Source organism: Pristiophorus japonicus, chromosome 15 (genome assembly GCF_044704955.1).
Source record: "Pristiophorus japonicus isolate sPriJap1 chromosome 15, sPriJap1.hap1, whole genome shotgun sequence".
In the NCBI taxonomy this organism is placed as follows: domain Eukaryota; kingdom Metazoa; phylum Chordata; class Chondrichthyes; family Pristiophoridae; genus Pristiophorus; species Pristiophorus japonicus.
This window is the reverse complement of record NC_091991.1, coordinates 5,003,664-5,031,258: the sequence shown is the minus strand read 5'-3', so window position 1 is coordinate 5,031,258 and position 27,595 is coordinate 5,003,664. Positions and strand designations below refer to the sequence as shown.

The 27,595-nt window shown below is 46.2% G+C and overlaps 1 protein-coding gene and 1 non-coding gene across 5 annotated transcripts in view; both read left to right on the top strand.

The window, feature by feature from the left end:
- Positions 1-27,595, top strand: part of caps2 (calcyphosine 2) — a 191,183-nt gene that overhangs the window by 136,869 nt on the left and 26,719 nt on the right. For 3 of the 4 annotated variants that reach the window (XR_011596717.1, XR_011596718.1, XM_070900086.1), the window contains exons 6-10: positions 6,516-6,704; positions 13,892-14,017; positions 15,953-16,020; positions 17,709-17,831; positions 23,963-24,037. Coding sequence is in view for 2 of the 4 variants with exons in the window: in XM_070900086.1 (XP_070756187.1) it covers positions 6,516-6,704; positions 13,892-14,017; positions 15,953-16,020; positions 17,709-17,831; positions 23,963-24,037 (581 nt within the window). In the remaining 2 variants the exon portion in view is untranslated. The remainder of the gene's footprint in view (positions 1-6,515; positions 6,705-13,891; positions 14,018-15,952; positions 16,021-17,708; positions 17,832-23,962; positions 24,038-27,595) is intronic. The other variant, XM_070900087.1, reaches the window with a different exon arrangement.
- Positions 1,000-1,118, top strand: LOC139226096 (5S ribosomal RNA). The gene has a single exon (XR_011587209.1). It is a non-coding gene; the product is annotated as a 5S ribosomal RNA (ribosomal RNA).

The window sequence follows — 27,595 nt, the reverse complement described above, 5'->3', positions numbered from 1 at the left end:
GCAAACTGTAACTAGTGGGGTGTCACAGGGATCAGTGCTGGGGTCTCATCATCAATATTTATGATCTATATTAATGACTTGAATGAAGGGACCGAGTGTAATTGCTGATGATACAAAGATGGGTGGGAAAGCAAATTGTGAGGAAGACACAAACAATCTGCAAAGGGATATAGATAGGCTAAGTGAGTGGGCAAAGATATGGCAGTTGGAGTATAATGTGGGAAATTGTGAGGTTATCCACTTTGGCAGGAAAAATAAAAAAGCAAAGTATTATTTAAATAGAGAAGATTACATAATGCTGCAGTACAGAGGGACCTGGGGGTCCTTGTGCATGAAACACAAAAGGTTATTATGCAGGTACAGCAAGTAATCAGGAAGGCAAATGGTATGTTGCAACGCCTTTATTGCAAGGGGGAAGGAGTATAAAAGCAGGGAAGTCCTGCTACAACTGGACAGGGTATTGGTGAGGCCACATCTGGAGTACTGCGTACAGTTTTGTTCTCCTTATTTAAGGAAGGATATACTTGCACTGGAGGCAGTTGAGAGAAGGTTCACTGGGTTGATTGCCGAGATGAGGGGGTTGACTTATGAAGAAAGATTGAGCAGGTTGGGCCTGTGCTCATTGGAATTTCGAAGAATGAGAGGTGAGGTTCTTGAAACATATAAGATAGTGAGGTGCCTGAATGAGGTGGATGCAGAGAGGATGTTTCCCCTGATGGGGGAATGTCTAAGTAGAGGGCATAGTTTGAGAATAAGGGGTGGGCCATTTAAAAGTGAGATGAGGAGGAATTTGTTGTGTGAGTGTTGTAAATGTGTGTAATTCTCTGTCCCAGAGAGCTGTGGAGGCTGGGTGATTGAATAAAGTTAAGGTGGAGAGAGGCATGTTTTTGAGCGATAAGGGAGTGAAAGGTTGTGGTCTGTGGGCAGGGACATAGAAGTGAGCACAAGAGCCAATCAGGACTGTGTGCCTTTAAGGAAAGAGAAAGTTGAGCAGCAAATGCCTACGGCCATACTAGTCTGAAAGCGCCCAATCTCGTCTGATCTCGGAAGCTAAGCAGAGTCAGGCCTGGTTAGTACTTGGATGGGAGACTGCCTGGGAATACCAGGTGCAGTAGGCTTTTGCTGCCGCCACAGCTCCACACACTCACACTGCCCTTCATCAATCACCATCCTTTCAGCTGCTCTCGCTCTCTCACATTTCTTGCTGCACATTCTCTTGCTGCTACACAAACACAACGGGGCCAACACACGGCACAAATAGCAGCACAAGGAAATAAGATAGCAACAAAAACACACAAAGCACCAAGTCTGGAAGTGAAGAGAACCAAAGCTGGCTATCTCCCACTGGCACACTACAGGTGTGACGTCCGAAATCCGGAAACCTCGTGGCCAAGGCCGTTCCGCATTCTGAGCAATTCGGATCGTCTTTGCCTGGGCCGCGGAAGGTAGATAGGTGGGGGGAGGGTGCGGTCGTTGGGGCCGACGGAGATCGGGGGTGTCGGTCGGGCCGAGGACGGAGGGGGGGGCGGATTTCAGAACATTTTCCAGTTTCCTGATAAATCCGCCACAGATCAGCCTGGTGTCCGAAATCCAGAAAACCGGATTTTGCACGTCGCATCTGTACTCTGAATGTTCAGCACATTAATGATTGTACAACAAAGGCCCATCCCTAATTGCCCTCGAGAAGGTGGTTGTGAGCTGCCTTCTTCAACCGCTGCTTCTTTGCAGCGGTTTGGTATGACTGAGTGGCTTGAGGCCATTTCAGAGGCCAGGTGAGAGTCAGCACATTGCTGTGGGTCTGGAGTCACGTATAGACCAGACCGGGTAAGAACGGCAGCTTTCCTTCCCTAAAGGACATTAGTGAGCCAGATGGGTTTTACCACAATCTGTTGTCATGTCACCATTACTGAGACTAGCTTTTTATTCCAGATTTATTTAATTAACAAAGAGACTTGGAAGTCCAGGGACTTAGATCATTAAAATGTATGGACAGGTACAAAAAATAATCAAAAAGACTAATCTAACGCTGGCCTTTATATCTGGAGTGCTAGAATACAAAGGGTGTAGAAGTTATGCTGCAACTATACAAAGCCCTGTATCAGCCATGATCTTATTAAATGGCGGAGCAGGCTCGAGGTGCCAAATGGCCTACTCCTACTCCTATTTAAGTAGAACATAAGAACATAAGAAATAGGAGCAGGAGTAGGCCATTTGGCCCCTCGAGCCTGCTCCGCCATTTAATACGATCATGGACTCAGGTCCACTTCCCTGCCCGCTCCCCATAACCCCTTATTCCCTTTACGGTTATGAAACTGTCGATCTCTGTCTTAAATGTATTCAATGTCCCAGCTTCATCAGTTCACTGAGGCAGCGAATTCGACAGATTTACAATCCTCCTCATTTCAGTTTTAAATGGGCGGCCCTTATTCTAAGATTATGCCCCCTAGTTATAGTCTCCCCCATCAGTGGAAACATCCTCTCTGCATCCACCTTGTCAAGCCCCCTCATAATGTTATGCATTTCAATAAGATCACCTCTCATTCTCCTGAATTCCTATGAGTAGAGGCCCAAACCTACTCAACCTACCCTCATAAATCAACCCCCTCATCTCCGGAATCAGCCTAGTGAACCTTCTCTGAACTGCCTCCAAAGCAAGCATATCCTTTTGTAAATATGGAAACCAAAACTGTACACAGTATTCCAGGTGTGGCCTCACCAATACCCTGTATAACTGTAACAAGACTTTGCTGCTTCTATACTCCACCCCCTTTGCAATAAAGGCCAAGATTCCATTGGCCTTCCTGTACCTGCATACTATCCCTTTGTGTTTCATGCACAAGTACCCCCAGGTCCCGCTGTACTGCAGCACTTTGCAATTTTTCACCATTTAAATAATAACTTGCTCATTGATTTTTTTTTTCTGCCAAAGTGCATGACCTCACACTTCCCAACATTATACTCCATCTGCCAAAATTTTGCCCACTCATTCAGCCTGTCTATGTCCTTTTGCAGATTTTTTGTGTACTTCTCACACATTGCTTTTCCTCCCATCTGTGTCTTGTCAGCAAACTTGGCTACGTTACACTCGGTCCTTTCTTCCAAGTCATTAATATAGATTGTAAATAGTTGGGGTCCCAGCACTGATCCCTGTGGCACTCCACTATTTACTGACTGCCAACCCGAGAAGGAACCATTTATCCCGACTCTCTGTTTTCTGCTCGTTAGCCAATCCTCTATCCATGCTAATATATTACCCCCAACCCCTTTATCTTCTGCAGTAAACTTTTCTGTGGCACCTTGTCAAATGCCTTCTGGAAGTCCAAATACACCACATCCACTGGTTCCCCTTTATCCACCCTCTTCGTTACATCCTCAAAGAATTCCAGCAAATTTTTCAAACATGACTTCCCCTTCATAAATCCATGCTGACTGAATTATGCTTTTCCAGATGTCCTGCTACTGCTTCTTTAATAATGGTCTCCAACATTTTCCCAACCACAGATGTTAGGCTAACTAGTCTATAGTTTCCTGCTTTTGGTTTGCCTCCTTTTTTAAATCGAGGCATTACATTTGTAGTTTTCTAATCTGCTGGGACCTCCCCAGAATCCAGCGAATTTTGGTAAATTACAACCATTGCATCCACTATCCCTGCCGCTACTTCTCTTAAGACCCTAGGATGCAAGCCATCAGGTTCAGGGGATTTATCTGCCTTTAGTCCCATTATCTTACTGAGTACCATCTCCTTCGTGATTGTGATTGTGTTAAGTTCCTCCCCCCCCCCCTATAGCCCCATGACTATCTACTGTTGGAATATTGTTCGTGTCCTCTATCGTAAGGATTGATACAAAATAATCTGCCATCTCCATGTTCCCCATTACTAATTCCGCGGTCTCGTCCTCTAAAGGACCAACATTTACTTTAGCCACTCTTTTCCTTTTTGTATACCTATAGAAACTCTTGCTATCTGTTTTTATATTTCGTGCTAGTTTACTCTCATAGTCTAACTTCCCTTTCTTAATCATTTTTTTAGTCTTTTCTTATGTTAGACCACACCTGGAATACTGTGTTCAGTTCTGGGAAGCACACCTTAGGAAAGATATATCGGCCTTGGAGGGAGTGCAGTGTAGGTTTACCAGAATGATACCCGCACTCCAAGCGTTAAATTACGAGGGGAGATTACACAAATTAGGTTTGTATTCCCTGGAATTTAGTAGGTTAAGAGGTGATCTGATTAAAGTTTTCAGGATATTAAGGGGAACAGATGGGGTGGACAGAGAGAAGCTGTTCCCGCTGGTTGGGGAGTCTAGGACGAGGGTCAGAGTTTAAACATTAGAGTCAGACCTTTCAGGAGTGAAATTAGGAAACACTTCTACACACAGAGGGTGAGAGAAGTTTGGAACTCCCTTCCATATTCTGCAATTGATGCCGGGTCAGTTGTTAATTTACAATCTGACATCGATAGCTTTTTGTTACCCAAAGATATAAAAGGATATGGGGCAAATGCTATATGGAGTTAGGTCACAGATCAGCCATGATCCCATTGAATGGGGGAACAGGCTCCAGGGGCTATATGGCCTACTCCTGTTCCTATGTTCCCCTTAGAGCAGATAAGGTTAAGGGGAGATTTGATAGAGGTATTCAAAATCATGAGGAGATTTGATCGAGTAAATAAGGAGAAAGTATTTCAAGTGGCAGAAGGGTCGCTAATCAAAGAACAAAGATTTAAGGTGATTGGTAAAAGAACCAGAAGCGACATGAGGGGGAAGAAACGTTGCAGCGTGTTTATAATAACCCAGAATGCTCTGCCTGAACGAGTAGTGGAAGCAGATTAATGACAACTTTCAACAGGGAACTGGATAAATAGTTTGAAGAGGCAAAACTTTAGAGCTATGGGAAAAGAGCAGGAGTGGGACTAATTTGATCGCTCTTTCAAAGAGCCGGCACAGGCACGATGGGCTGAATGGCCTCCTTCTGTGCTGTAAGATTCTGTGAAGTCACTTGTGGGCGTAGTCTATAGGCCCCCCATCAGTAGCTACACTGTAGGACAGAGTATAAATCCAAAAATAGTGGCGGCTTGTAAGAAAGGTACAGCAACAACTATGGGCGATTTTAATCTTCATATTGATTGAACAAATCAAATTGGTCAAGGTAGCCTTGAGGAAGAGTTCAAAGTGTATCGAGGATGGTTCCGTTGAACAGTACGTTGTGTGACCAGCCAGGGAGCAGGCTATCTTAGATCTGGTACTGTGTAATGAGAAACTCATAGTAAATCATCCTCCAGGAAAGAGTGATCATAGCATGGTTGAATTTCAAATTCAGTTTGAGGGTGAGAAAGTTGGGTCTCAAACCAGTGTCCTGATCTTAAATAAAGGTGATTATAAATGTATGAAGGCAGAGTTGGCTAAAGTGGACTGGGAAAATAGATTAAAGTGTAAGACAGTTGATGAGCAGTGGCAGACATTTAAGGAGATATTTCATTTCTCGCAACAAAAGTATATTCCAGTGAGAAGGAAAGCCTTTAAGAGAAGGGAGAACCATCCGTGGCTAACTAAGGAAGTAAATAAAGGATGGTATCAAGTTGAAAACAATGGCAGACAACGTTGCCAACATTAATGGGAGGCCTGAGGATTGGGAAATTTAAAAAAATCAGCAAAGGACGACTAAAAAAAATAATAAAGCGAGAGAAGATGGGTTATGAGAGTAAGCCAGTAAGAAATATAAAAACAGATAGCAAGAGCTTCTACAGTTATATAAAAAGGAAGAGGGTGGCTAAGGTAAACGTCGGTTCCTTAGAGGATGAGACTGGGGAAATAATAAGAGGGAACAGGAAAATGGCAGAGTCTTTGAACAAATATTTTGTATTGGTCTTCACGGTAAAAGGCACTAAAAACATCCCTATAATCGATAATCAAGAGGCTATAGGGGTGGGAGCGGACTTAAAAGATCACTATCACTATAGAAAAAGTACTCTAAAATAATGGGACTAAAGGTGGACAAGTCCCCTGGACCCGATGGCCTGCATCCTAGGATCTTAAAAGAAATGGCTGCAGAGATAGTGGATGCATTATTTACAATCTACCAAAATTCCCTGGAGCCTGGAAAGGTCCCAGCGGATTGGAAAACTGCAAATGTAACGCCCCTATTTAAAAAAGGAGGGAGACAGAAAGCTGGAAACTGTAGAGATGGGGAAGAATTTCTTCTCTCAGAGGGTTGTAAATCTGTGGAATTCTCTGCCCCAGAGGGCTGTGGAGGCTGGGTCATTGAATATATTTCAGGTGGAGAGAGGCCCATTCTGAAACTGAGAGAACAGACGGGGTCTTTGTTTAACGTCTCTTCCCTTTTCGAATGAAAATCAATCGATCTCTATTGTTGAATGTTTCAGCCTTTTGGCGGGAGAGAGATACAAATTTCTACTACCCTTTGTGTGGTGAAAAAATTGACCCCTGATTTCACTCCTGCTTCTGGAAATATATCGGTATATAAACAATATTTTAATTGTAACTGTGTGCATCCAGCCATGTCCAGTGGACGAGGTGACCGTACCCGAGACTCTGCCTGCACCTTCGGAGCGATACAAGCTGAAGTACCAGCAGTACGAAGAGGAGATGAAGACAAGTTACAAGCGATACGTCCAGCAAATGGCGCAGAAGAACAAAGCAGTCCCTTCGCCTCAGCAGCCCCCACCAACCAGTCTCCAGACGCAGGTACCTCGCCTAAGGGATAGCAAAGTAATCAATCATAGAAATTTACAGCACGGAAGGAGGCTATTTGGCCCATCGTGTCCGTGCCGGCCGACATAGAGCTATCCAGCCTAATCCCACTTTCCAGCTCTTGGTCCGTAGCCCTGTAGGTTACGGCACTTCAAGTGCACATCCATGCACTTTTAAAAGTGGTGAGGGTTTCTGCCTCTACCACCCTGCCAATCCCTCTGGGTGATGACCATAAATCTCCTCTAAACCGCCCACCAATTACTTTAAATCTATGCCCCTTGGTTGTTGACCACTCTGCTAAGGAAAATAGGTCATAAGAACATAAGAAATAGGGGCAGGAGTAGGCCATTTGGTTCCTCGAGCCTACGCCGCCATTTAATAACATCATGGCTGATCTGATCATGGGCTCAGCTCCACTTCCCTGCCCGCTCCCCATAACCCTTTACTCCCTTATCGCTCAAAAATCTGTCTATCTCCGCCTTAAATATATTCAGTGACCCAGCCTCCACAGCCTTCTGGGGCAGATAATTCCACAGATTTACAACCCTCTGAGAGAAGAAATTTTTCCTAATCTCAGTTTTAAATGGGCGGCCCCATATTCTGAGACTGTGCCCCCTAGTTTTAGTTTCCCCTATGAGTGGAAATATCCTTTCTGCAACCACCTTGTTGAGCCCCCTCATTATCTTATATTTTTCAATAAGATCACCTCTCATTCTTCTGAACTCCAATGAGGATAGGCCCAACCCACTCAACCTATCTTCTTAAATCAACCCCCTCAACCTCAACAGTCTCCAATGCTAGTATAACCTTCCCTAAATACGGAGACCAAAACTGTGCGCAGTACTCTAGGTGTGACCTCACCAATACCCTGTACAGTTGTAGCAGGACTTCACTGCTTTTATACTCCATCCCCCTTGCAATAAAGGCCAACATTCCATTACTTGCTGTACCTGCATACTCATTTTTTGTGTTTCATGCACAAGGACCCCCGGGTCGCTCTGTACTGCAGCACTTTGCAATTTTTCTCCATTTAAATTATAATTTGCTTTTCTATTTTTTCTTCCAAAGTGCATAACCTCACATTTTTCCACATTATACTCCATCTACCAAATGTTTTCCCACTCACTTAGCCTGTCTATATCCCTTTTCAGATTGTTTGTGTCCTCCTCACAATTTGCTTTCCCACCCATCCTTGTATTATCAGCAAACTTGGCTACATTACTCTCGGTCCCTTCATCCAAGTCATTAATATAGATTGTAAATCGTTGAGGACCCAGCACTGATCCCTGTGGCACCCCACTAGTTACTGTTTCTCAACCGGAAAATGACACAATTATCCTGACTCTCTCTTTTCTCTTAGTTAGCCAATCCTCTATCCACGCTAATATATTACCCCCAACCAAGGGAACTTTTATTCTGTGCAGTAACCTTTTATGTGGCACCTTATCATATGCCTTCTGGAAATCCAAATACACCACATCCACTGGTTCTCCCTTATCCACCCTGCTCGTTACATCCTCAAAGAACTCCAGTAAATTTGTCAAACATGATTTCTGTTATATATGTAAACTTGTATTTACTCTGTACAGCCACCAGAGGGCTCATCCTCTGGAGTCCCAAGGGATCCCATAATCCCTTTGGAGCACAGGTATTTAAGGAGGCCTCACAGGTTGGAGAGGCATTCTGGAGACCTGCAATAAAAGACTAAGGCCACACTTTACTTTGAGCTCACAGTGTTCAGTCTGACTCTTTCTCCATACATAACAATTTTCCTTTCATAAAACCATGCTGAATCTGCTTGATTCAGTTATCCTTTTCCAAATGTCCAGCTACTGCTTCCTTAATAATAGACTCCAGCACTTTCCCAACGACAGATGTTAGGCTAACCAGTCTATAGTTTCCTGCTTTTTGTCTGCCTCCTTTTTTAAATAGGGATGTTACATTTGCGGTTTTCCAAACCGCTGGGACCGCTCCAAAATCCAGGGAAATTTGGTAGATTACAACCAGTGCATCCACTATCTCTGTAGCCACTTCTTTTAAGACCCTAGGATGCAAGCCATCAGGTCCAGGGGACTTGTTCGCCTTTAGTCCCATTATTTTACCAAGTACTACTTCTTTAGTGATAGTGATTGCGATGGCCTAGACATCCCGGTCAGCTGCTTCCTGCAGGCGATCGACTGAAATAGGGAAAAAAGATGCGGACTTATCTGAATTTGCTGCACCCACGAGCGATCCCGGTCCTGAGACCTCCATTGACTACACATCGCAGCGCATGCATGTCGGGACATCCGTCGAGCTGCAGCTGGAGTCACATGGCTCTGGGCAACCAATCAAGGTAAAGTATTCTTATGTTCTTAGTTTCTCATTCATAGTAAGTTGGAGTTCTCATTATTATGATTGAGAAAACCCCCCCCCCCCAACACCCAAGACACATTAAAAAAAAGGAAAAAAAACACCTCATATTTAACATTAATTTAAATTGAAGTTATTTATGTCATAAAAAATATATATTTTTCTGATTTTTAAAAAAAAGTTTTTTAAACTATGATTTAAAATAAACTTACCGTAGTGGGGAAGGTTTTTAACCGTAAAATGTGTTTTTAAAATTTTATTTTATTATGTTTTTTTGTGTTTTAAAACTTTTACGCCTGTAACAGTAGGCTATGCACCTGCTTTTATCAGGTGCAAGAGTTTTCAGGTCATTTGCCGGGCAAGATATGGGTAAATCCTGCAATCTTGCCCGTGCGAATGTCCTCGCTCCTGAGGATCTGTCGAGCTGGAGCTTGACCAATCGAAAAGCCGATTTTCAGCGCACGCGCATTGTGCGCTGAAAACCGGCTTTTGCGACGCCTTCCCGGGTCCGCACACAGTCCGCACGCAGTCCGCACACACTCCGCACACACTCCGCACGCACTCCGTACACACTCTGTACACACTCCGCACGCACTCCGTACACACTCCGCACGCACTCCGCACGCACTCCGCACACAGTCCGCACACAGTCCGCACACAGTCCGCACGCACTCCGTACACACTCCGCACACAGTCCGCACACAGTCCGCACACAGTCCGTACGGACCTGAGGAGGTCGGGATTTCTGGGCCATTAAGTTCCTCCCTCCCTATAGCCCCTTTGATTATCGACTTTTCGGATGTTTTTAGTGTCTTCTACCATGAAGTCTGATACAAAATATTTGTTCAACGTCTCTGCCATTTCCCTGTTCTCCATTATTAGTTCCCCAGTCTCATCCTCCAGGGGACCAATATTTACTTTAGACACTTTTTTTTCCTTTTTATGTACCTGTAGAAACTCTTTTTATATTCCGTGCTAGTTTATTTTCATGATCAATCTTCCCTCTCTTTATCATTTTTTTTTAGTCGTTCTTTGCTGGCTTTTAAAAGTTTCCCAATTCTTTGACCACTTTGTATGCCCTTGTTTTCAATTTGATACCATCCCTTATTTCCTTAGTTAGCCACGGATGGTTATCCCTTCTCTTAGTTTTTCCTTCTCATTGGGATATATTTTTGTTGCGAGTTATGAAATATTTCCTTAAATGTCTGCTCATCAACCGTCACATACTTAAATCTATTTTCCCAGTCCACTTTAGCCAAGTCTGCCTTCATATCTTTGTAGTCTCCTTTATTTAAGCTTAGGACATTGGTTTGAGATTGAACTTTCTCGCTCTCCAACTGAATTTGAAATTCAACAATGTTATGGTCACTCATTCCTAGAGGATCCTTTACCAGGAGATCATTTATTAATCCTGTCTCATTACACAGTACCAGATCTAAGATAGCTTGCTCCCTGTTTGGTTCTGCAACGTACTGTTCAAGGAAACTATCCCAGATACACTCTATGAACTCTTCCTTAAGGCTACCCTGGCCAATTTGATTTGTCCAATCAATACGAAGGTTAAAATCGCCCATGATTATTGCCGTTCCTTTTTTACAAGCCTCCATTTTTCTTGATTTATACTCCGTCCAGCAGTGTAGCTACTGTTAGGGGGCCTATGGAACACGCCCACCAGCGACTTTTTCCCCTTATTATTCCTTATTTCCACCCAAACTGATTCAACATCTTGATCTTCTAAGCCAATATCATTTCTCACTCAGGCACTGATCCCATCCTTTATTAACAGGGCTACCCCGCCTCCTTTTCCTTTCTGTCTGTCCTTCCGAATTGTCAAATTCCCTGAATATTTAGTTCCCAGTCCTGGTCACCTTGCAACCACGTCTCTGTAATGGCTATCAGATCATACCCATTTGTGCCATCATCTCATCTATTTTGTTACGAATGCTACGCGCATTCAGATAAAGAGCTTTTAAATATTTTCTTTTATCATTTTTTTCCTGCTTTGACCATTTTCTGATTCACCTTGATGTTTATACATTCTGTCCCTTCCTAGCATGTTCTGGTTTTCATTTCCCCCAGTGCTACCCTGATCTAATGCCTTCTCCTTATTCTTTGACTTTTTCAATTTTCGCTCACCTGAATCCTCCCTCCCCACCCCTACTAATTATTCTAAAGCCCTTCTTCCTATCCACTCTATCTGGACCCCTCATAATTTTATACACCTCAGTAAGGTCTCCCCTCAGCCGCCTCTGTTCCAAAGAAAACAAACCTAACCTATCCAATCTTTCCTCATAGCTAAAATTCTCCAGTCCAGGCAACATCCCTCTGTACCTTCTCCTCTTACCTTCTCGAGTGCAATCACATCTTTCCTGTAATGTGGTGACCAGAACCGCACGCAGTACTCTAGCTGTGGCCTAACTAGTGTTTTATACAGTTCAAGCATAACCCCCCCTGCTCTTGCATTCTATGCCTCAGCTAATAAAGGAAAGTATTCCGTATGCCTTCTTAACCACCTTATCTACCTGGCCTGCTACCTTCAGAGATCTGTGGATATGCTCTCCAAGGTCCCTTTGTTCCTCTCCACTTCAGTATCCTACCATGTAGGAGGGCGAGTATCACTACTACCCTGTAGACCATAAGCTTGGTGCCAGATTTGAGGTCCTGGTCTTCAAACACTCTTTTCCTCAGGCGACCGAAGGCTGCACTGACGCACTGGAGGCGGCGTTGGACCTCGTCATCGATGTCTGCCCTTGCTGACAGTAGGCTCTTGAGGTATGGAATATGGTCCACGTTGTTCAAGGCCTTGCCGTGATGACCAGGGAGCAGCGCTGTGTGGCGGGGTCAGGTTGGTGGAGGACATTTGTCTTACGGATGTTTAGTATAAGACCCATGCTTTCGTACACCTCAGTGAAGGTGTTGACGATGACTTGGAGTTCGGCCTCAGAGTGTGCGCAGACGCAAGCATCATCTGCGTACTGTAGTTCAATGACAGAGGATGGGATGATCTTAGATCTAGCCACCAGCGCTGCCTTTGCAAGATCCTGCAAATCCATTGGGAGGACAGACACACCAATGTCAGTGCCCACAATCAGGCTAACATCCCCAGCATCGAAGCACTGACCACACTCGACCAGCTCCGCCGGGCGGGCCACATTGTTCGCATGCCCGACGCAAGACTCACAAAGCAAGCGCTCTACTCGGAACTCCTACACGGCAAGCGAGCCCCAGGTGGGCAGAGGAAACGCTTCGAGGACACCCTCAAAGCCTCCTTGATAAAGTGCAACATCCCCACCGACACCTGGGAATCCTTGGCCCAGGACCGCCCAAAGTGGAGGAAGAGTATCTGAGAGGGCACTGAGCACCTCGAGTCTCATCGCCGAGAGCGTGCAGAAACCAAGCGCAGACAGCTGAAAGAGCGTGCGGCAAACTTGACTCCCCACCCACCCTTTCCTTCAACCACTGTCTGTCCCACCTGTGACAGAGATTGTAGGTTCCGCTTTGGACTCTTCAGCCACCTGAGAACTCACTTTTAGAGTGGAAGCAAGTCTTCCTCGACTCCGAGGGACTATGATGATGATGATATGATATCCTACCATTTAATGTGTATTCCCTTGCCTTGTTAACCCTCCCCAAATGCATTATCTCACACTTCTCCGGATTGAATTCCATTTGCCACTGTTCTGCCCACCTGACCAGTTGATTGATATCTTCCTGCAGTCCGCAGCTTCCTTCGTCATCATCAACCACACAGCCCATTTTAGTATCCAAACTTCTTAATCATACCCCTATATTCAAGTCTAAATCATTGATATATGCCACAAAATGCCAAAGACCTAGTACTGAGCCCTGCGGAACCCCACTGGAAACAGCCTTCCAGTCACGAAAACACCCTTTTGTGTTGAAGCTTCCTTTTGACACGGAACAGGTTTGCGAAGCTGTGACCTCCTGTGGTGAGAAGCTTGGAACACTGGAGGAACAGCAAAGATTCAGAGCTCCATGTACAGAAATCATTATAAAATAGTGGACAAGTTCAAAACAAGGCCAATAGAATGTTAACCTTCATCTCCAGGGAGATGGAATAGAAAGGGGCAGGAGTTATGCTACAGTTGTATAAAGCTTCGGTCAGACCCCCCTCTTGAGTTACTTGCATTTAATTCTGGGCTCCACCCCTCAGGGAGGATATATCGGCCTCAGAGGGGAAGCAGTGCAGATTCACCTGAATGGTACCGGGGATAAAAGGGTTAAATGATATGGACTGGTCGCACAGATAGGCTTGAGTATAGAAGATTAAAGGGGTGATCTAATTGAGGTGTTTAAGATGATTAAAGGATTCTGTTAGGTACTCCAGAGTGCCTGAGCAGCATGGCAGACAACCTTTTATACTCCCTTGCACGAGGTGTGCAGGTGACCCTCGGGCCTCCAACAGTTGCGCCCTCTGGTGGCAAGTCTTACCCAGTTACAATGTTTACATACATAACCGATTCAATAAAGTAGCGAGAGAGAAAGTCTTTCCTCTGGTGGAGGAGTCCAGATCAAGGGGCCATAACCTTAAAATGAAAGCTAGACCATTCAGGAGCAATGTCAGAAAGCACTTCTTCACATAAAGTGGAGCGGAAATCTGGAACCTCTCCTGTAAAAAAACTGCTGTGACTGGGGCGTGCCGATGGGTATTGAAAATTACAGAACCAAGGCGGGTAGACAGAGTTGAGATATTGGTCAGCCATGGTCTCATTGAATGGCGGGACTGGCTCTGATGGGGTTGAGTGGCCTCCTCCTGTTCCTGTGGATTGATGGTGTATTTTTATTTTGTGAATTTCCGCAATTGTCAGCAGGAACCTCCAGTTGCCAAAGTGACTCTCGAGGACCTGACCTGTCTGGATGAGAAAGCGATCCTGCCGCAGTGTTACACCAGCAAGCCTTACACCGTCCAGCAGAGCATGAGGAGGTTGGAAGCTGTGAGTCGGTCGCTAATAAACGTATCTTTTATTTTCAATTCTTCAGATCCCCTTGCGCCAAACTGCATTTACCAGCCACAAGAGCAAGCGTGGCGCTTGTTCTCAGACCCTTGCCCTTGTGGCTGTGAGAACTTCCCAGGGTGTCATGGCCTCCACCTCTACCTTGCATCTTGTGGAGAAACACTTAGCCTCGACTTGACTCTTTTTTGAGCCTGAAATTCTTATTTTTCTTTCCTCTTTCCTTTTCTTAATACCATTTTTTTTACTAAAGAAATAACTTGCATTTATATAGCGCCGCTCTTGTCCTCGGGACATCCCAAAGGGCTTTCCATGGCACTGTTGAAAATTATGAATAAATAAGGAGAAACTGTTTGCACTGGCAGGAGAGTCGGTAACCACAGGACACAGCTTTACAGTAATTGGCAAAAGCACCAGACGGAAGATGAGGAGAGATATTTATACGCAGCGAGTAATAATCTGGAACACGCAGACTAAAAGGATGGTGGAAGCAGATTCAATAGTAACTTTTTAAAGGAAATTGGATAAATACTTGAAAGGGGAACATTTTGCAGGGCTATGGGGGAAAAGCGGGGAGTGGGACTAATGGGATCGCTCTTTCAAAGAGTCGGCACAGGCACGATGGGCCGAATGGCCTCTTTCTGTGCTGTATTATTCCAAGAAGAGTGGGGAGTTGTTCTTTTGTGCCTGACCAACATTCCTCCCTCGTCTTTCGGTTAAACCGGGTCTTCTCTCTCAGGTGGACATAAAAGATTCCGGGGCACTATTTTGAAGAAGAGCAGGGGACTTCTCCCCGGCGTCCTGGCCAATAATTATCCCTCAACCAACACCCATCAAAACAGATGATCTGGTTATTCATCTCTTTGCTGTTTGTGAGAGCTTGCTGTGCGTCAATTGGCTGCCGCGTTTCCTACATTACAACAGTGACTACACATCAAAAGTACTTCATTGGCTGTAAAGCGCCTTGGAACGTCCAGAGGCCATGAAAAGCACTGTATAAATGCAAGTTCGTTCTTGCTTTGAGCAGCCCAGTCCAGGGCCCCTATTTGGCTGAAGCTGATAAATTTCAGGCAAAGACCTCGGGCCATTGGAGAAACGGTTCGCGGTTTAGATGTTCAGAAGGTAACAAGCTGGACTTGCGCTCACGTTCTCAGGTCAGAAGAAGTAAGATTTTCATCTTCTATAAAGAGTGTAAAGTGATTCTAATTTTGCACATAGGACTTGGTGCATAAATCGTTGAAGGTGGCAGGGCAGGTTGAGAAAGTGGTTAAAAAGGTTTAAGGGATCCTGGGCTTCACAAATAGAGGTATAGAGTACAAAAGTGTGGCCATTATGATGAACCTGTATAAAACCCTGATTCGGCCCCAGCTGGAGCATTGTGCCCAATTCTGGGCACCACACTTTAGGAAGGATGTGAAGGCCTTGGAGAGGGTGCAGTAAAGATTTACGAGAATCATTCCAGGGATGAGGGACGTCAGTGACGTGGATAGACTGGAGAAGCTGGGGTTGTTCTCCTTGGAGCAGAGAAGGGTGAGGGGAGATTTGATCGATGTGTTCAAAATCATGAGGGGTCTGGACAGAGTAGAGAGAGAGAAACTGTTCCCATTGGCAGAACTGCCGAGAACCAGAGGACACAGATTTAAGGTGATTAGCAAAAGTACCAAAGGCAACAAAAGAAAAAACCTTTTTACGCAGCGAGTGGTTAGGATCTGGAATGCGCTGCCTGAGAGGGTGGTGGAGGCAGATTCAATCGAGGCTTTCAAAAGGGAGTTGGATAAGTATCTGAAGGAAGACATTTGCAGGGCTACGGGGAAAGGGAGGGGGGGGGGGGTGGGACTGGCTGAGAGTCGGCACGGGCTCAATGGGCCGAATGGCCGTCTTCTGTGGTATAATCATTCTGTGATTCTGTGATTCTAGGAGGATCTTGCTGCAGAGAAGCGAAAGCAGGCAGTGGTGGAGCAAGTACTGGCGGATCACCTTTCCAGGTAAGCTAAGAGCAAGGCTGACTTCCAGACAGATTCGGGCAAGAAAGTATTTCAGGTATAGTGTCAGCTGTGGCTCAGTGGGCAGCACTCTCACCTCTGAGTCAGAAGGTTGTGGGTTCAAGTCCCACTCCAGGGACTTGAGCACATAAATCTAGGCTGACACTCCCAGTGCAGTACTGAGGGCACTGTCGGAGGTGCCGCCTGCTCTCTCAGGTGGACGTAAAAGATCTCATGGCACTATTTGGAAGAAGAGCAGGGGAGTTATCCCCGATGTCCTGGCTAATATTTATCCCTCAATCAACATCACCAAAACAGATTACCTGGTCATTATCACATTGCTGTTTGTGGGAGCTTGCTGTGTGCAAGTTGGCTGCCATGTTTCCTACATTACAACAGTAAAGCACTTTGAGATGTCCGGTGGTTGTGAAAGATGCTCTATAAATGCAAGTCTTTTATAAGGTTTTTTAAAAACTATTTTGGTTATATTTTCTGTGCCTCATCCACCTTCGATTACTGTGAAGGAATGGGGTATTACTGCTCTAAGGTAATTTAATCCTTTTTAAATATATACGGTAATAATTGTGATAGTACTTTTGAAAGATGAGTTGAAGTAGCATGTAAGAGCACTCCAAGGTTTGTAGACCAGTAATGCTGCCTCTCGTATGTGGTAATGAGTATTTAGTTGTATATTGGAGCAGCAATAGTGCGGCGGTCGGTACTGGTGATTAGTTTAATATATCATAGAAATCAGTTGTGTTGGTCAGGTAATTTCATTTTATAACAATAGCATCTTGCATTTATTTATACAATGTATTAAACAGTCCCGAGGCGAGTCACAAGAGCGTAATCGGACAAAAAGTAACACAGAGTCAAAGTAGTAGTTATTAGAACAGGAATTCAATTCGGGAATTCAGAAGAAACGTCTTTACCCAGAGTGGGGAGAATGAGGAACTCACTGCCACAGGGTGTGGTTGAGGCGAATAGCATAGATGCATTTAAGGGGAAGCTAGATAACCACATGAGGGAGAAAGGAATAGAGGGTTATGCTGATAGAATTACAGGAGGAAGTTTGGGAGGAGGCTCAAGTGGAGCATAAACACCGGCATGGACTGGTTGGGCCGAATGGCCTGTTTCTGTGTTGTATATCCTGTGTAATTCTCTCTCTCTCTCTCTCTCTCTCTCTTTACCTGTCTCTCTGTATCTATTGCTCTCTTTACCTCCCTCCCTCTTTCTCTCTTTATCTCTCTCTCTCTCTTTACCTCCCTCTCCCTCTTCCTCTCTCTCTCTCACTCTCTTTACCTCCCTCTCTTTTATATTTTATCGTCTCTTAAACACTCTTAGTTCAACTTCACTCTATTTATTTGGGAGATCTGACACTGATGTGGAGCTTTAAAATGGTGTGCCTTCACCGACCCTCCCTCAATACAGCTCCCTATACCTTCTAGCAAGAGGACACTATATATTATCGTTACAGCTTTATCTCTCTATCTCTCCTCAAGATCCATCTCTTTGACCTAGTCTCTGGTCACCCCATCTAATCTCCCCTTTCCTGGTTCAATGTCCATTTTACTTATGGTTATTTGTAAAACGCTACTTGAATGTTTCTCTACATTACTACTTAAATGCAAGTATGTTGATGATGAATTGCCAGCTTTACTGTACGCTGTGATTATTTCCTTCCAAAACAGGGCAGTCATCAGTGACCCTGGACAAGATGCAAGCAGTGCTGACCTGAATCAGCAGCAAACAGCACTTCCTGGCCTTGGCTCCGCCCCACTGCGCTTTAGAAATAGAAAACTACATCAAACCAAGTATGTGTTTATGGAACCTTTTAAGTCCGAATTCAGTTCTTCGTACATGCAATGTAATATGTCCTTACTATACAGTATAAATGCACACGAGGCCCATACTTGAGAGAAGGTCACTCTGTGACCAGTAACCTTTATTAGCCAGCACTAAAGTGAAGAAGGTGGGTGGAGCTTCCCCTTTTATACCTGAAAGTCCAGGTTAGGAGTATCTCCCACAAGTTCACCACCTAGTGGTCAGTGTTCTCACCGTGTACAACTTAGGTCAGTTTATACATGGATTACAATGACAGTTGAATACATGATATCACCTTCCCCCCCCCCACCAAAGTCTTACTGGGATCACAGATTGAGTCTCTCTGGTGGTTTACGCTCCCTTGTAGAGCGCCTGAGTTGGGGCTCCGGTTGTTGGGCGCTGGCCTGAGTGCCTGCTGTTTGCAGTGCCTCAGGCCTGTCCGGACTGCCCACAGTGACTGGGCTCTCCTCCACTTGGTTCCAGTGTTCGGTCACCTGTGGAGGAGTGAACTCTACATCGTGTTCTTCCTCTGCTTCTTCTATGGGGGTTGCTGAACCTCCTTTTTGTTTGATTCACGTGTTTACAGCAGATTTGTCCATTGGTAAGTTTAACTACCAGAATCCTATTCCCCTCTTTGGCAATCACACTGCCTGCGAGCCATTTGGCCCTGCAGCGTAGTTGAGGACAAAGACAGGGTCATTGACAGCAATTCATCACGCCCTCGCATTCCCGTCATGGTAGTCACATTGTGACTGGCGCCATTTCTTTCATGGTGGGGTGTATAAGGGATAACCTGGTTTTGACCGTCCTTTTCATTAGCAGCTCTGCGGGTGGAACCCATGTGAGCGAATGCGGTCGGGATCTATTTACAAACAGGAGGCGTGATAAGGGGCTTTGTCGGGAAACCCCTTAGATTCTGAGCATCCCCTGTTTGATTATCTGCACTGCTCGTTCCGCCTGGCCGTTTGAGGCCGGCTTGAACGGTGCCGTTCTGACATGTTTGATACCATTTCCTGTCATGAAGTCCTGGAATTCAATGCTTGTGAAGCACGGGCCATTGTCGCTGACCAAGACGTCCGGCAGACCATGGGCGGCGAACATTGCCCGTAGACTTTCTACCGTGGCAGAGGATGTGCTTGAATTGAGAATGTCACACTCGATCCATTTGGAGTAGGCGTCTACTACAACCAAAAACATTTTTCCCATGAAAGGACCTGCGTAGTCCACATGGATGCGTGACCATGGCTTGGCGGGCCAGGACCAGGGGCTAAGCGGGACTTCCCTGGGCGCATTGCCCAGCTGGGCACACATGTGTTGCACCTGCGAACACAAAGTTCCAGATCTGCGTCTATCCCTGGCCACCAAACGTGTGACCTGACAATTGCCTTCATCATGACAATGCCCGGGTGCTCATTGTGGAGTTCTCTGATGAACACCTCTCTGCCCATCTGGGGCATGACTACTCGGTTCCCCTATAGTAGGCATCAGCCTGAATCGAGAGTTCATCCTTGCGCCTGTGAAATGGTTTAAATTCCTCAGGGCATGCCCTGTACGTGGCTGCCCAGTCCCCATTCAGGACACATTTCTTGACTAAAGACAGTAGTGGGTCTCTATTTGTCCAGACTTTGATCTGACGGGCTGTCACGGGTGAGCCTTCGCTTTCGAAAGCTTCAACAGCCATGACCATCTCAGCAGCATGCTCGGTTGCCTCCTCGGTGGTGGCTAGTGGGAGCCTGCTGAGTGCATCGGCGCAGTTTTCAGTGCCCGGTCTGTGCCGAATTGTATAGTCATAGGCGGCTAATGTGAGTGCCCATCTCTGTATGCGGGCCGACGGATTTGCATTTATGGCCTTGTTGTCGGCCAAAAGGGACGTTTAGGGGTTTGTGATCTGTCCCCAGCTCAAATTTCCTGCCAAACAGGTACTGGTGCATTTTTTTTTGCTGCATTTACACATGCAAGCGCTTCCTTTTCTACCATCCCGTAGCCCCGTTCTGCCTGGGACAGACTTCTGGAGGCATAAGCTACCGGCTATAACTGACCCTTGGCATTAACATGTTGCAACACACACCCAACCCCATAGGACAACGCATCGCATGTTAAAACAAGTTTCTTACATGGGTCATATAGCGTTAACAGATTATTGGAGCATAACAAATTGTCTCTATCAAAAGCCCTTTCATAGCTGTCCCCCCAGACCCATTCGCGACCTTTGCGAAGGAGCACGTGTAGCGGCTCTAGCAGCATGCTCAATTTGGGAAGAAAGTTACCAAAATAGTTCAGGAACCCCAGGAACGAACGCAGCTCCGTCGTGTTACGGGGTCTGGGTGCCCTCTGGATCGCTTCTGTTTTGGATGCAGTAGGTCTGATCCTGTCTGCTGCTACCCTCTTCCCCAGGAATTCTACCTCTGGAGCGAGGAAGACGCACTTCGCCTTTTTCAGTCGCAGACCTACCCGGTCCAGTCTGCGTAGCACCTCCTCCAGGTTGTGGAGGTGTTCTTTAGTATCGCAACCCGTGATAAGGATGTCGTCTTGAAAAACCACCGTCCTTGGAATCAACTTGGAGGCTTTCCATATTTCGTTGGAAGATCGCGGCGGCCGAGTGAATCCCGAACGGACATCTGTTGTACTCAAACAACCCCTTGTGTGTCGTGATGGTGGTCAGCTTCTTCGACTCACTCGCCAGCTCCTGGGTCATGTAAGCTGAGGTCAGGTCCAATTTTGAAAAAAGTTTGCCACCGGATAGCATTGCAAAGAGGTCCTCCGCTCTCGGTAGCGGGTACTGGTCTTGGAGTGACACACGATTGATGGTGGCCTTGTAATCACCACATATCCTGACCAACCCATCAGCCTTGAACACCGGCACAATCGGGCTCGCCCAGTCACTGAATTCGACTGGCGAGATGATGCCTTCCCTCAGCAGGCGGTCCAATTCGCCTTCTATCTTTTCCCGCATCACGTACGGCACCGCTCTGGCCTTGTGGGGTCCGGGTTTATGGGAATCACTACCTTGGTCCCCATGAAAGTGCCAATGCCGGGTTGAAATAGTGAGTCAAATTTGTCCAGGACCTGTGAGCATGATATTCGCTCCACAGAAGAAGTTGCATTGACATCGCCCCATTTCCAGTTCATGACAGCAAGCCAACTCCTCCCCAGCAGTGCGGGACCGTCCCCCGGGACAATCCAGAGTGGCAACCTGTTCTACGAATCTTTGTGGGTCACGACTACTGTGGCGCTGCCTAGCACCGGAATGATCTCCTTTGTGTTTGCCTCCACACCTCCAACATGAGCCATTGTTGGAAACAAAAGGTCCATTACCAGTCGATCGTCTCTGAGTGTCTCTGTAACTGTCCTTAAATGCACCATTGGCAGGTGTTGATGGCCCCATTACTGGCTTCATTGTCCTTTGCGATGGCATGAATCGCCGTTCAGCTAGCCATTGTCTCTGTTGAATTCCCCCTTTGGATTCGACTACATGCTCGGGCATGTCCGATTGCCCCTGTCTGCCTGGGGAACTGTGTGCCGCGTTAACAATGTTGACTCCCTGTCCATTTGCTGCATTTAAACCAAAATTTTTGTCAAACATCATTCTGGTTTCTTCCTCCCCTGAGATAAATGTCTGGGCCATCAAAGCCGCCGTTTCCAGGGTCAAATCTTTGGTCTCAATCAGTTTCCTGAAAACCCCAGCATGCCCGATGCCCTCAATAAAAAAAAGTCTCGCAGCATCTCCGCTCTGCATGCATCTGGGAACTTACATAGGCTCACCAGTCGGCGGAGGTCTGCCACGAAGTCTGGAACGCTTTGCCCTTCTCGCTGCCGGTGCGTGTAAAACCGGTGTCTCGCCATGTGCATGCTGCTCGCCAGTTTAAGGTGTTCCCCGATCAACTTACTGAGCTCTTCGAACGTCTTGTCCGCCGGCTTCTCTGGCGCTAGAAAGTCCTTCATCAGGGAGTAGGTTCTGGATCCACAAACCGTCAGGAGATGAGCCCTGCGTTTGTCGGCCGAATCTGTGGATATCTGAACGGAATATATGGAATTAAGGATAGTAAAGTAAACGGGATATATGAAAATGTATAAGCCATGGAAGAATAGCTGGGAGAATGTCAGATTGCAAATAGTGCAACATCAGCATAGCTAACAATCTGTCTCAAGGTTTCAAGTCACTAATCCTGCCAATAATATATAATTGTAACATGAAATACATCTGCAGAATTGCAAGGTCTCAGTAAATAGTCACACCATTAGATTGAAACATTTAGAGGCAATACTTGAGCTTTCAAGAAGAACATCTCATATAGATTGACTGATGAGTGGCTGAGTTAGACTGTCAATCCATTTGTATTTTGTTATCTGATTTCAAAACTGTATAACTGTTAACGCTTTACGATGTAACTTCACCTATCCGTAGGGAGTGTGTACGCTCTATCCAGAGAGTATATCTTCTGTCTGATGGGTCTTACTGGCCGGTAATAAAGACTGCTTTGTTCAAAGCACAAGAGGTATTCGACTCAGTAATTTTACTGAACCAGTTTGAAGTAAAAGAATCCAGGAATTAACAAATCCAGTCCCAGCCATAGAAACATATAAGATTCTGATGGGACAGGAGAGCTTAGATGCGGGTAGAATGTTCCCGATGTTGGGGAAGTCCAGAACCAGGGGTCACAGCCTAAGGATAAGGGGTAAGCCATTTAGGACCGAGATGAGGAGAAACTTCTTCTCTCAGAGAGTTGTGGGCATGTGGAATTCTCTACCACAGAAAGTTGTTGGGGCCAGTTTGTTAGATATATTCAAAAGGGAGTTAAATGTGACCCTTACAGCTAAAGGGATCAAGAGGTATGGAGCGAAAGCAGGAATGGGGTACTGAAATGCATGATCAGCCATGATCATATTGAATGGTGGCGCAGGCTCAAAGGGCCGAATGGCCTACTCCTGCACCTACTTTCTATGTTTCTTCCCAATTACCTGTGATGCTAACTCCTGGGAGAGTTGAGTAAAACAGGAAACACTGCCCAAATTCAGGGACAATTGGGATCTTCCACCCCAACAAAGACAATTCAGGAAACTCTACACAAGCATGGTCACCAATGATGCATCACTAACTAACTTCCCCCCCTGCCCCATATGTCCCAGTGCCCTTAGGACAATGGGAATGTCCCAATAATAGAAAAGACTGTCCCAACTGTCAAAGTCAGTTTCTTGCCTTCTCCCCTGTTCTGCCGTCTCGTGCGGTGAATGCTGATTCGCTGAATTCCTTCAATCGAGAGTTGCACCTGTTTCTGGCTGGGGCGGAGATCACCTCTTACAGAAGGCCAGTACTGCAAGGATAACCTTGGGTAACCCTTGCCACTGGACCAAGACCTAGCTCTGTCAAGTCCGTGTGGTGGCTGGTGTGCAACAGCCACCCCACGTTAAAAAAACCCACGCACAGGCATCTTCCACCCTTCAGGATGTCTTTCGGGATCTGGAATATTGGGTCCTTCATGGAAACACCTGTGAACTCATCCTTTTTTGGCGTGGAAGCAAGTCATCCTCGTTTTGAGGGCCTGCCTATGATGACTGCAGTGAATTCAGGGTCAGAGTGACGTCCTGGACCAGTTTCGATTGCCAGGATGGGTCGGAGAGGAATTTCCCAGATTTTTTCCCCCAAATTGGCCTGGATTTTTTAACCTGGTTTTTCGCCCCTCCCAGGAGATCACATGGTTTTGGGTGGGATGGAGTATATTTGTTGTAATACACAAGGTATCATGATTGTATGGGACAGGCTGGGTGGACCTGTCCGTCATTGTTCATATGTTTGTATAAATGACACCCTACTTAAGTTTAATGTGTTACAAATTGCAAAATATTTATAAAGCAGAAGCAGACCATTCGGCCCAGCGGGTCTGTGCCTGGATTTATGCTCCACATGAGCCTCCTCCCACCCCTCTTCATCTCACCCCATCCCTCTCCTCCTTTCTCCCTCGTGTGTTTGTCCAGCCTCCCCTTAAACACATCGATACTATTCGCCTCAACCACTCCCTGTGGTAGCAAGTTCCACATTCTCACCACTCTCTGGGTGAAGACGTTTCTCCTGAATTCCCCATTGGATTTATTAATGACTTTATTGTATTTATTGCCTCAATAGGGTGAAGACAAGTTCAACCTTGACAGAAAATCTGCTCTCAAACAAGATGCGCTTCAATGCGCGGATTATTTCAAGGTACGTTGCAATCTTGTCAACTCTTTCACCGTTGTGACTACGTGCGATAACTGTGCGATTTGGCCCATTGACCTTTCAGTTCTGCTTTTCCTTTCAATGTTGCAGTGTATGCATTCAGTACGGGGCTTGTGAAACTACAGCAGAAACTGCAGCTCCTGGTATTTTCGGAGAATGTGGAAGTACGTGATTAATTGGAATTGATTCAGCAACAATTGGATGGGGGAACTGGATAAACAAACTGGGGTGATCAGAATGGCCTTGCTCGTCATGAAGGGATGGGACAGAGTAGATGGAAGCAGACTGTTTCTGTTAATCGAGGTGTGGAGAATGAGATACAAGACTAAAACACATGGGGCTGGATTTTCGGTTTGATTGCGCCTCTGTTAGCCCCTCGGAGGGGCGGTAATGGCTCTGGAAATGGCTACCGCCAGGTGACCAGCTTCCAGCGCTCCGCCGGGACATTCGGTGCCGGTTTTGCGGGGGTGCGGTGCACTGCTGCCCAGGACTGTTGTGCCGGTGTGCAACGTCCCCGGTTTCGACAACGTGGTGAAATTTGGTCGGAGTGGCACCCATAGCGCCTCCTAGCGAGACCACCTGAGAAAGCGGGCGGTCCAAACAGTTCCAGCAGATAAGTGTGAGGTGATGCATCTGGGGAGGTCTAACAAGGCAAGGGATTACACAATAAATGCCTCGACTAATAAAGACAAGTATTCCATATGCCTTCTTAACCACCTTATCTACCTGGCCTGCTACCTTCAGGGATTTGTGGACCTGCACTTCAAGGTCCCTTCGTTCCTCTACACTTCTCAGTGTCTTACCATTTAATGTAAAGAGGTAGGTTTTAAGGAGCGTCTTAAAGGAGGAGAGAGAGAGCTGGAGAGGTTTAGGGAGGGAATTCCAGAGCTTGGGGCCTAGGTAGCTGAAGGCACGGCCACCAATGGTGGAGCGATTAAAATCAGGAATGCTCAAGAGGTCAGAATACGAGGATTTCGGAGGGTTGTGGGGCTGGAGGAGATTACAGAACTAGGGTGGGGCAAGGCCATGGACGGATTTGAAATAAGGATGAAAATTTTTTAATTGAGGTGCTGCTTAACCAGGAGTCAATGGGGGTCAGCAAGCACAGGGGGTGATGGGTGAGCGGGACTTGGTGCGAGTTAGGACACGGGCAGCCGAGTTTTGGATCACCTATAGTTTACGGAGGGTGAAAAGTGGGAATGGTCAAGTCTCGAGGTAAGGAGCACCACTTGGCGGCTGACTGCGGAATTACCCCATAACAAAAATGCTGGAAATGCAGAGCTGGTCCATCAGTACCTGTCACTCCTTCCAACAAACAGCCTGCACCCAAACCGTTAGCATCTGTTGTGATGAAGAAAGAGTTTATAGTCACGTTTTCAATAATAAGATGGTTTGTACAGGCTGCAGAGAATACACATTACGGTCTGTTATGCAAAAAGGTGATTTCAAAGGTGTTATTTCTAAAGGAGCATTTCCCGATGCTGATCTGATGAAGTGTTGGTCTACTCAATCTGGCCAATTCTCACTTGGGTCGGAGATAGACAGGCTAGGGGGATGTCTTTGAACTTTACTGTGTCAGCTCTATCTATTTGTGTGCACAATCTCTCTCTGTCTTGGGAATCAAGGAGTCAGGTCTGTTGGGCGATTATTTTGTCGTCCACTGAATGGGCTGCACAGTTTCCAGCAGCTAACTGAGGTGGTTTTTATATATGTGGCAGCCTTCATTTAACTGGGGAGTCTCTCTGGAAGCCTTGTGGCTGTAATAAAAACAGAAAATACTAGAAATACTCCATCATCATCATCATCATCACCATCATCATCATCATCATCATAGGCAGTCCCTCAGAATCGAGGAAGACTTGCTTCCACTCTAAAAGTGAGTTTTCAGGTGGCTGAACAGTCCAATACGGGAATTACAGTCTCTGTCACAGGTGGGACAGACAGTGGTTGAGGGAAAGGATGGTGGGGAGTCCGGTTTGCCGCACGCTCCTTCCGCTGCCTGCGCTTGCTTTCTGCATGCTCTCGGCGACGAGACTCGAGGTGCTCAGCGCTCTCCCGGATGCACTTCCTCCACTTAATGGAGTGTCGCAGGGCTCAGTGCTGGGACCCCAGCTCTTTACAATATACATCAATGATTTGAATGAAGGAATTGAGTATAATATCTCCAAGTTTGCAGATGACACTAAACTGGGTGGCGGTGTGAGCTGTGAGGGGGACGCTAAGAGGCTGCAGGGTGACTTGGACAGGTTAGGTGAGTGGGCAAATGCATGGCAGATGAAGTATAATGTGGATAAATGTGAGGTTATCCACTTTGGTGGCAAAAACGCGCAGACGGAATATTATCTGAATGGCGGCAGATTAGGAAAAGGGGAGGTGAACGAGATCTGGGTGTCATGGTTCATCAATTATTGAAAGTTGGCATGCAGATACAGCTGGCGGTGAAGAAGGCAAATGGTATGTTGGCCTTCATAGCTAGGGGATTTGAGTATAGGAGCAGGGAAGTCTTACTGCAGTTGTACAGGGCCTTGGTGAGGCCTCATCTGGAATATTGTGTTCAGTTTTGGTCTCCTAATCTGAGGAAGGACGTTCTTGCTATTGAAGGAATGTAGCGAAGGTTCACCAGATTGATTCCCGGGATGGCTGGACTGTCATATGAGGAGCGACTGGATCGACTGGGCCTGTATTCACTGGAGTTTAGAAGGATGAGAGGGGATCTCATAGGAACATATAAGATTCTGATGGGACAGGAGAGCTTAGATGCAGGAAGAATGTTCCCGATGTTGGGGAAGTCCAGAATCAGGGGACACAGTCTTTGGATAAGTGGTAAGCCATTTAGGACTGAGGTGAGGAGAAACTTCTTCACTCAGAGAGTTGTTAACCTGTGGAATTCCCTGCTGCAGAGAGTTGTTGATGCCAGTTCATTGGATATATTCAAGAGAGAGTTAGATATGGCCTTTACGCCTAAGGGGATCAAGGGGTATGGAGAGAAAGCAGGAAAGGGATACTGAGGGAATGATCAGCCATGATCTTATTGAATGGTGGTGCAGGCTCGAAGGGCCGAATGGCCTACTCCTGCACCTATTTTCTATGTTTGTGTTCGGGCGGTCTTTGGCCAGGGACTCCCAGGTGTCGGTGGGGCTGTTGTACTTTATCAAGGAGGCTTTGATCAAGGAGCATAGAAATACTCAGCAGATCAGGAAAACATCTGTGGAGAGAGAAACAGAGTTAATGTTTCAGGTCGATGATCTTTCGTCAGAACTGGAAGAAGTTAGAGACGTAACAGTTTTTAAGCAAGTACAGAGCCAGGGAAAAGTGAAAGTGTGGGTGGTTACGAGGGGAGAGGAAAGAACAAAAGAGAAGGTCTGTTACCGGGTGGAGGGCAGAAGTGGTTAAATAACAAAAGGGATGATGGTGCGAGGCGACAGGAAATGGTAATGGGACAAGTAAAGAAACAAAAGATGGGTCTAGAGGAGATGTGAATGGTACAGAGACACCCTCAAAGCCTCCCTGATTAAGTGCAACATCCCCACTGACACCTGGGAG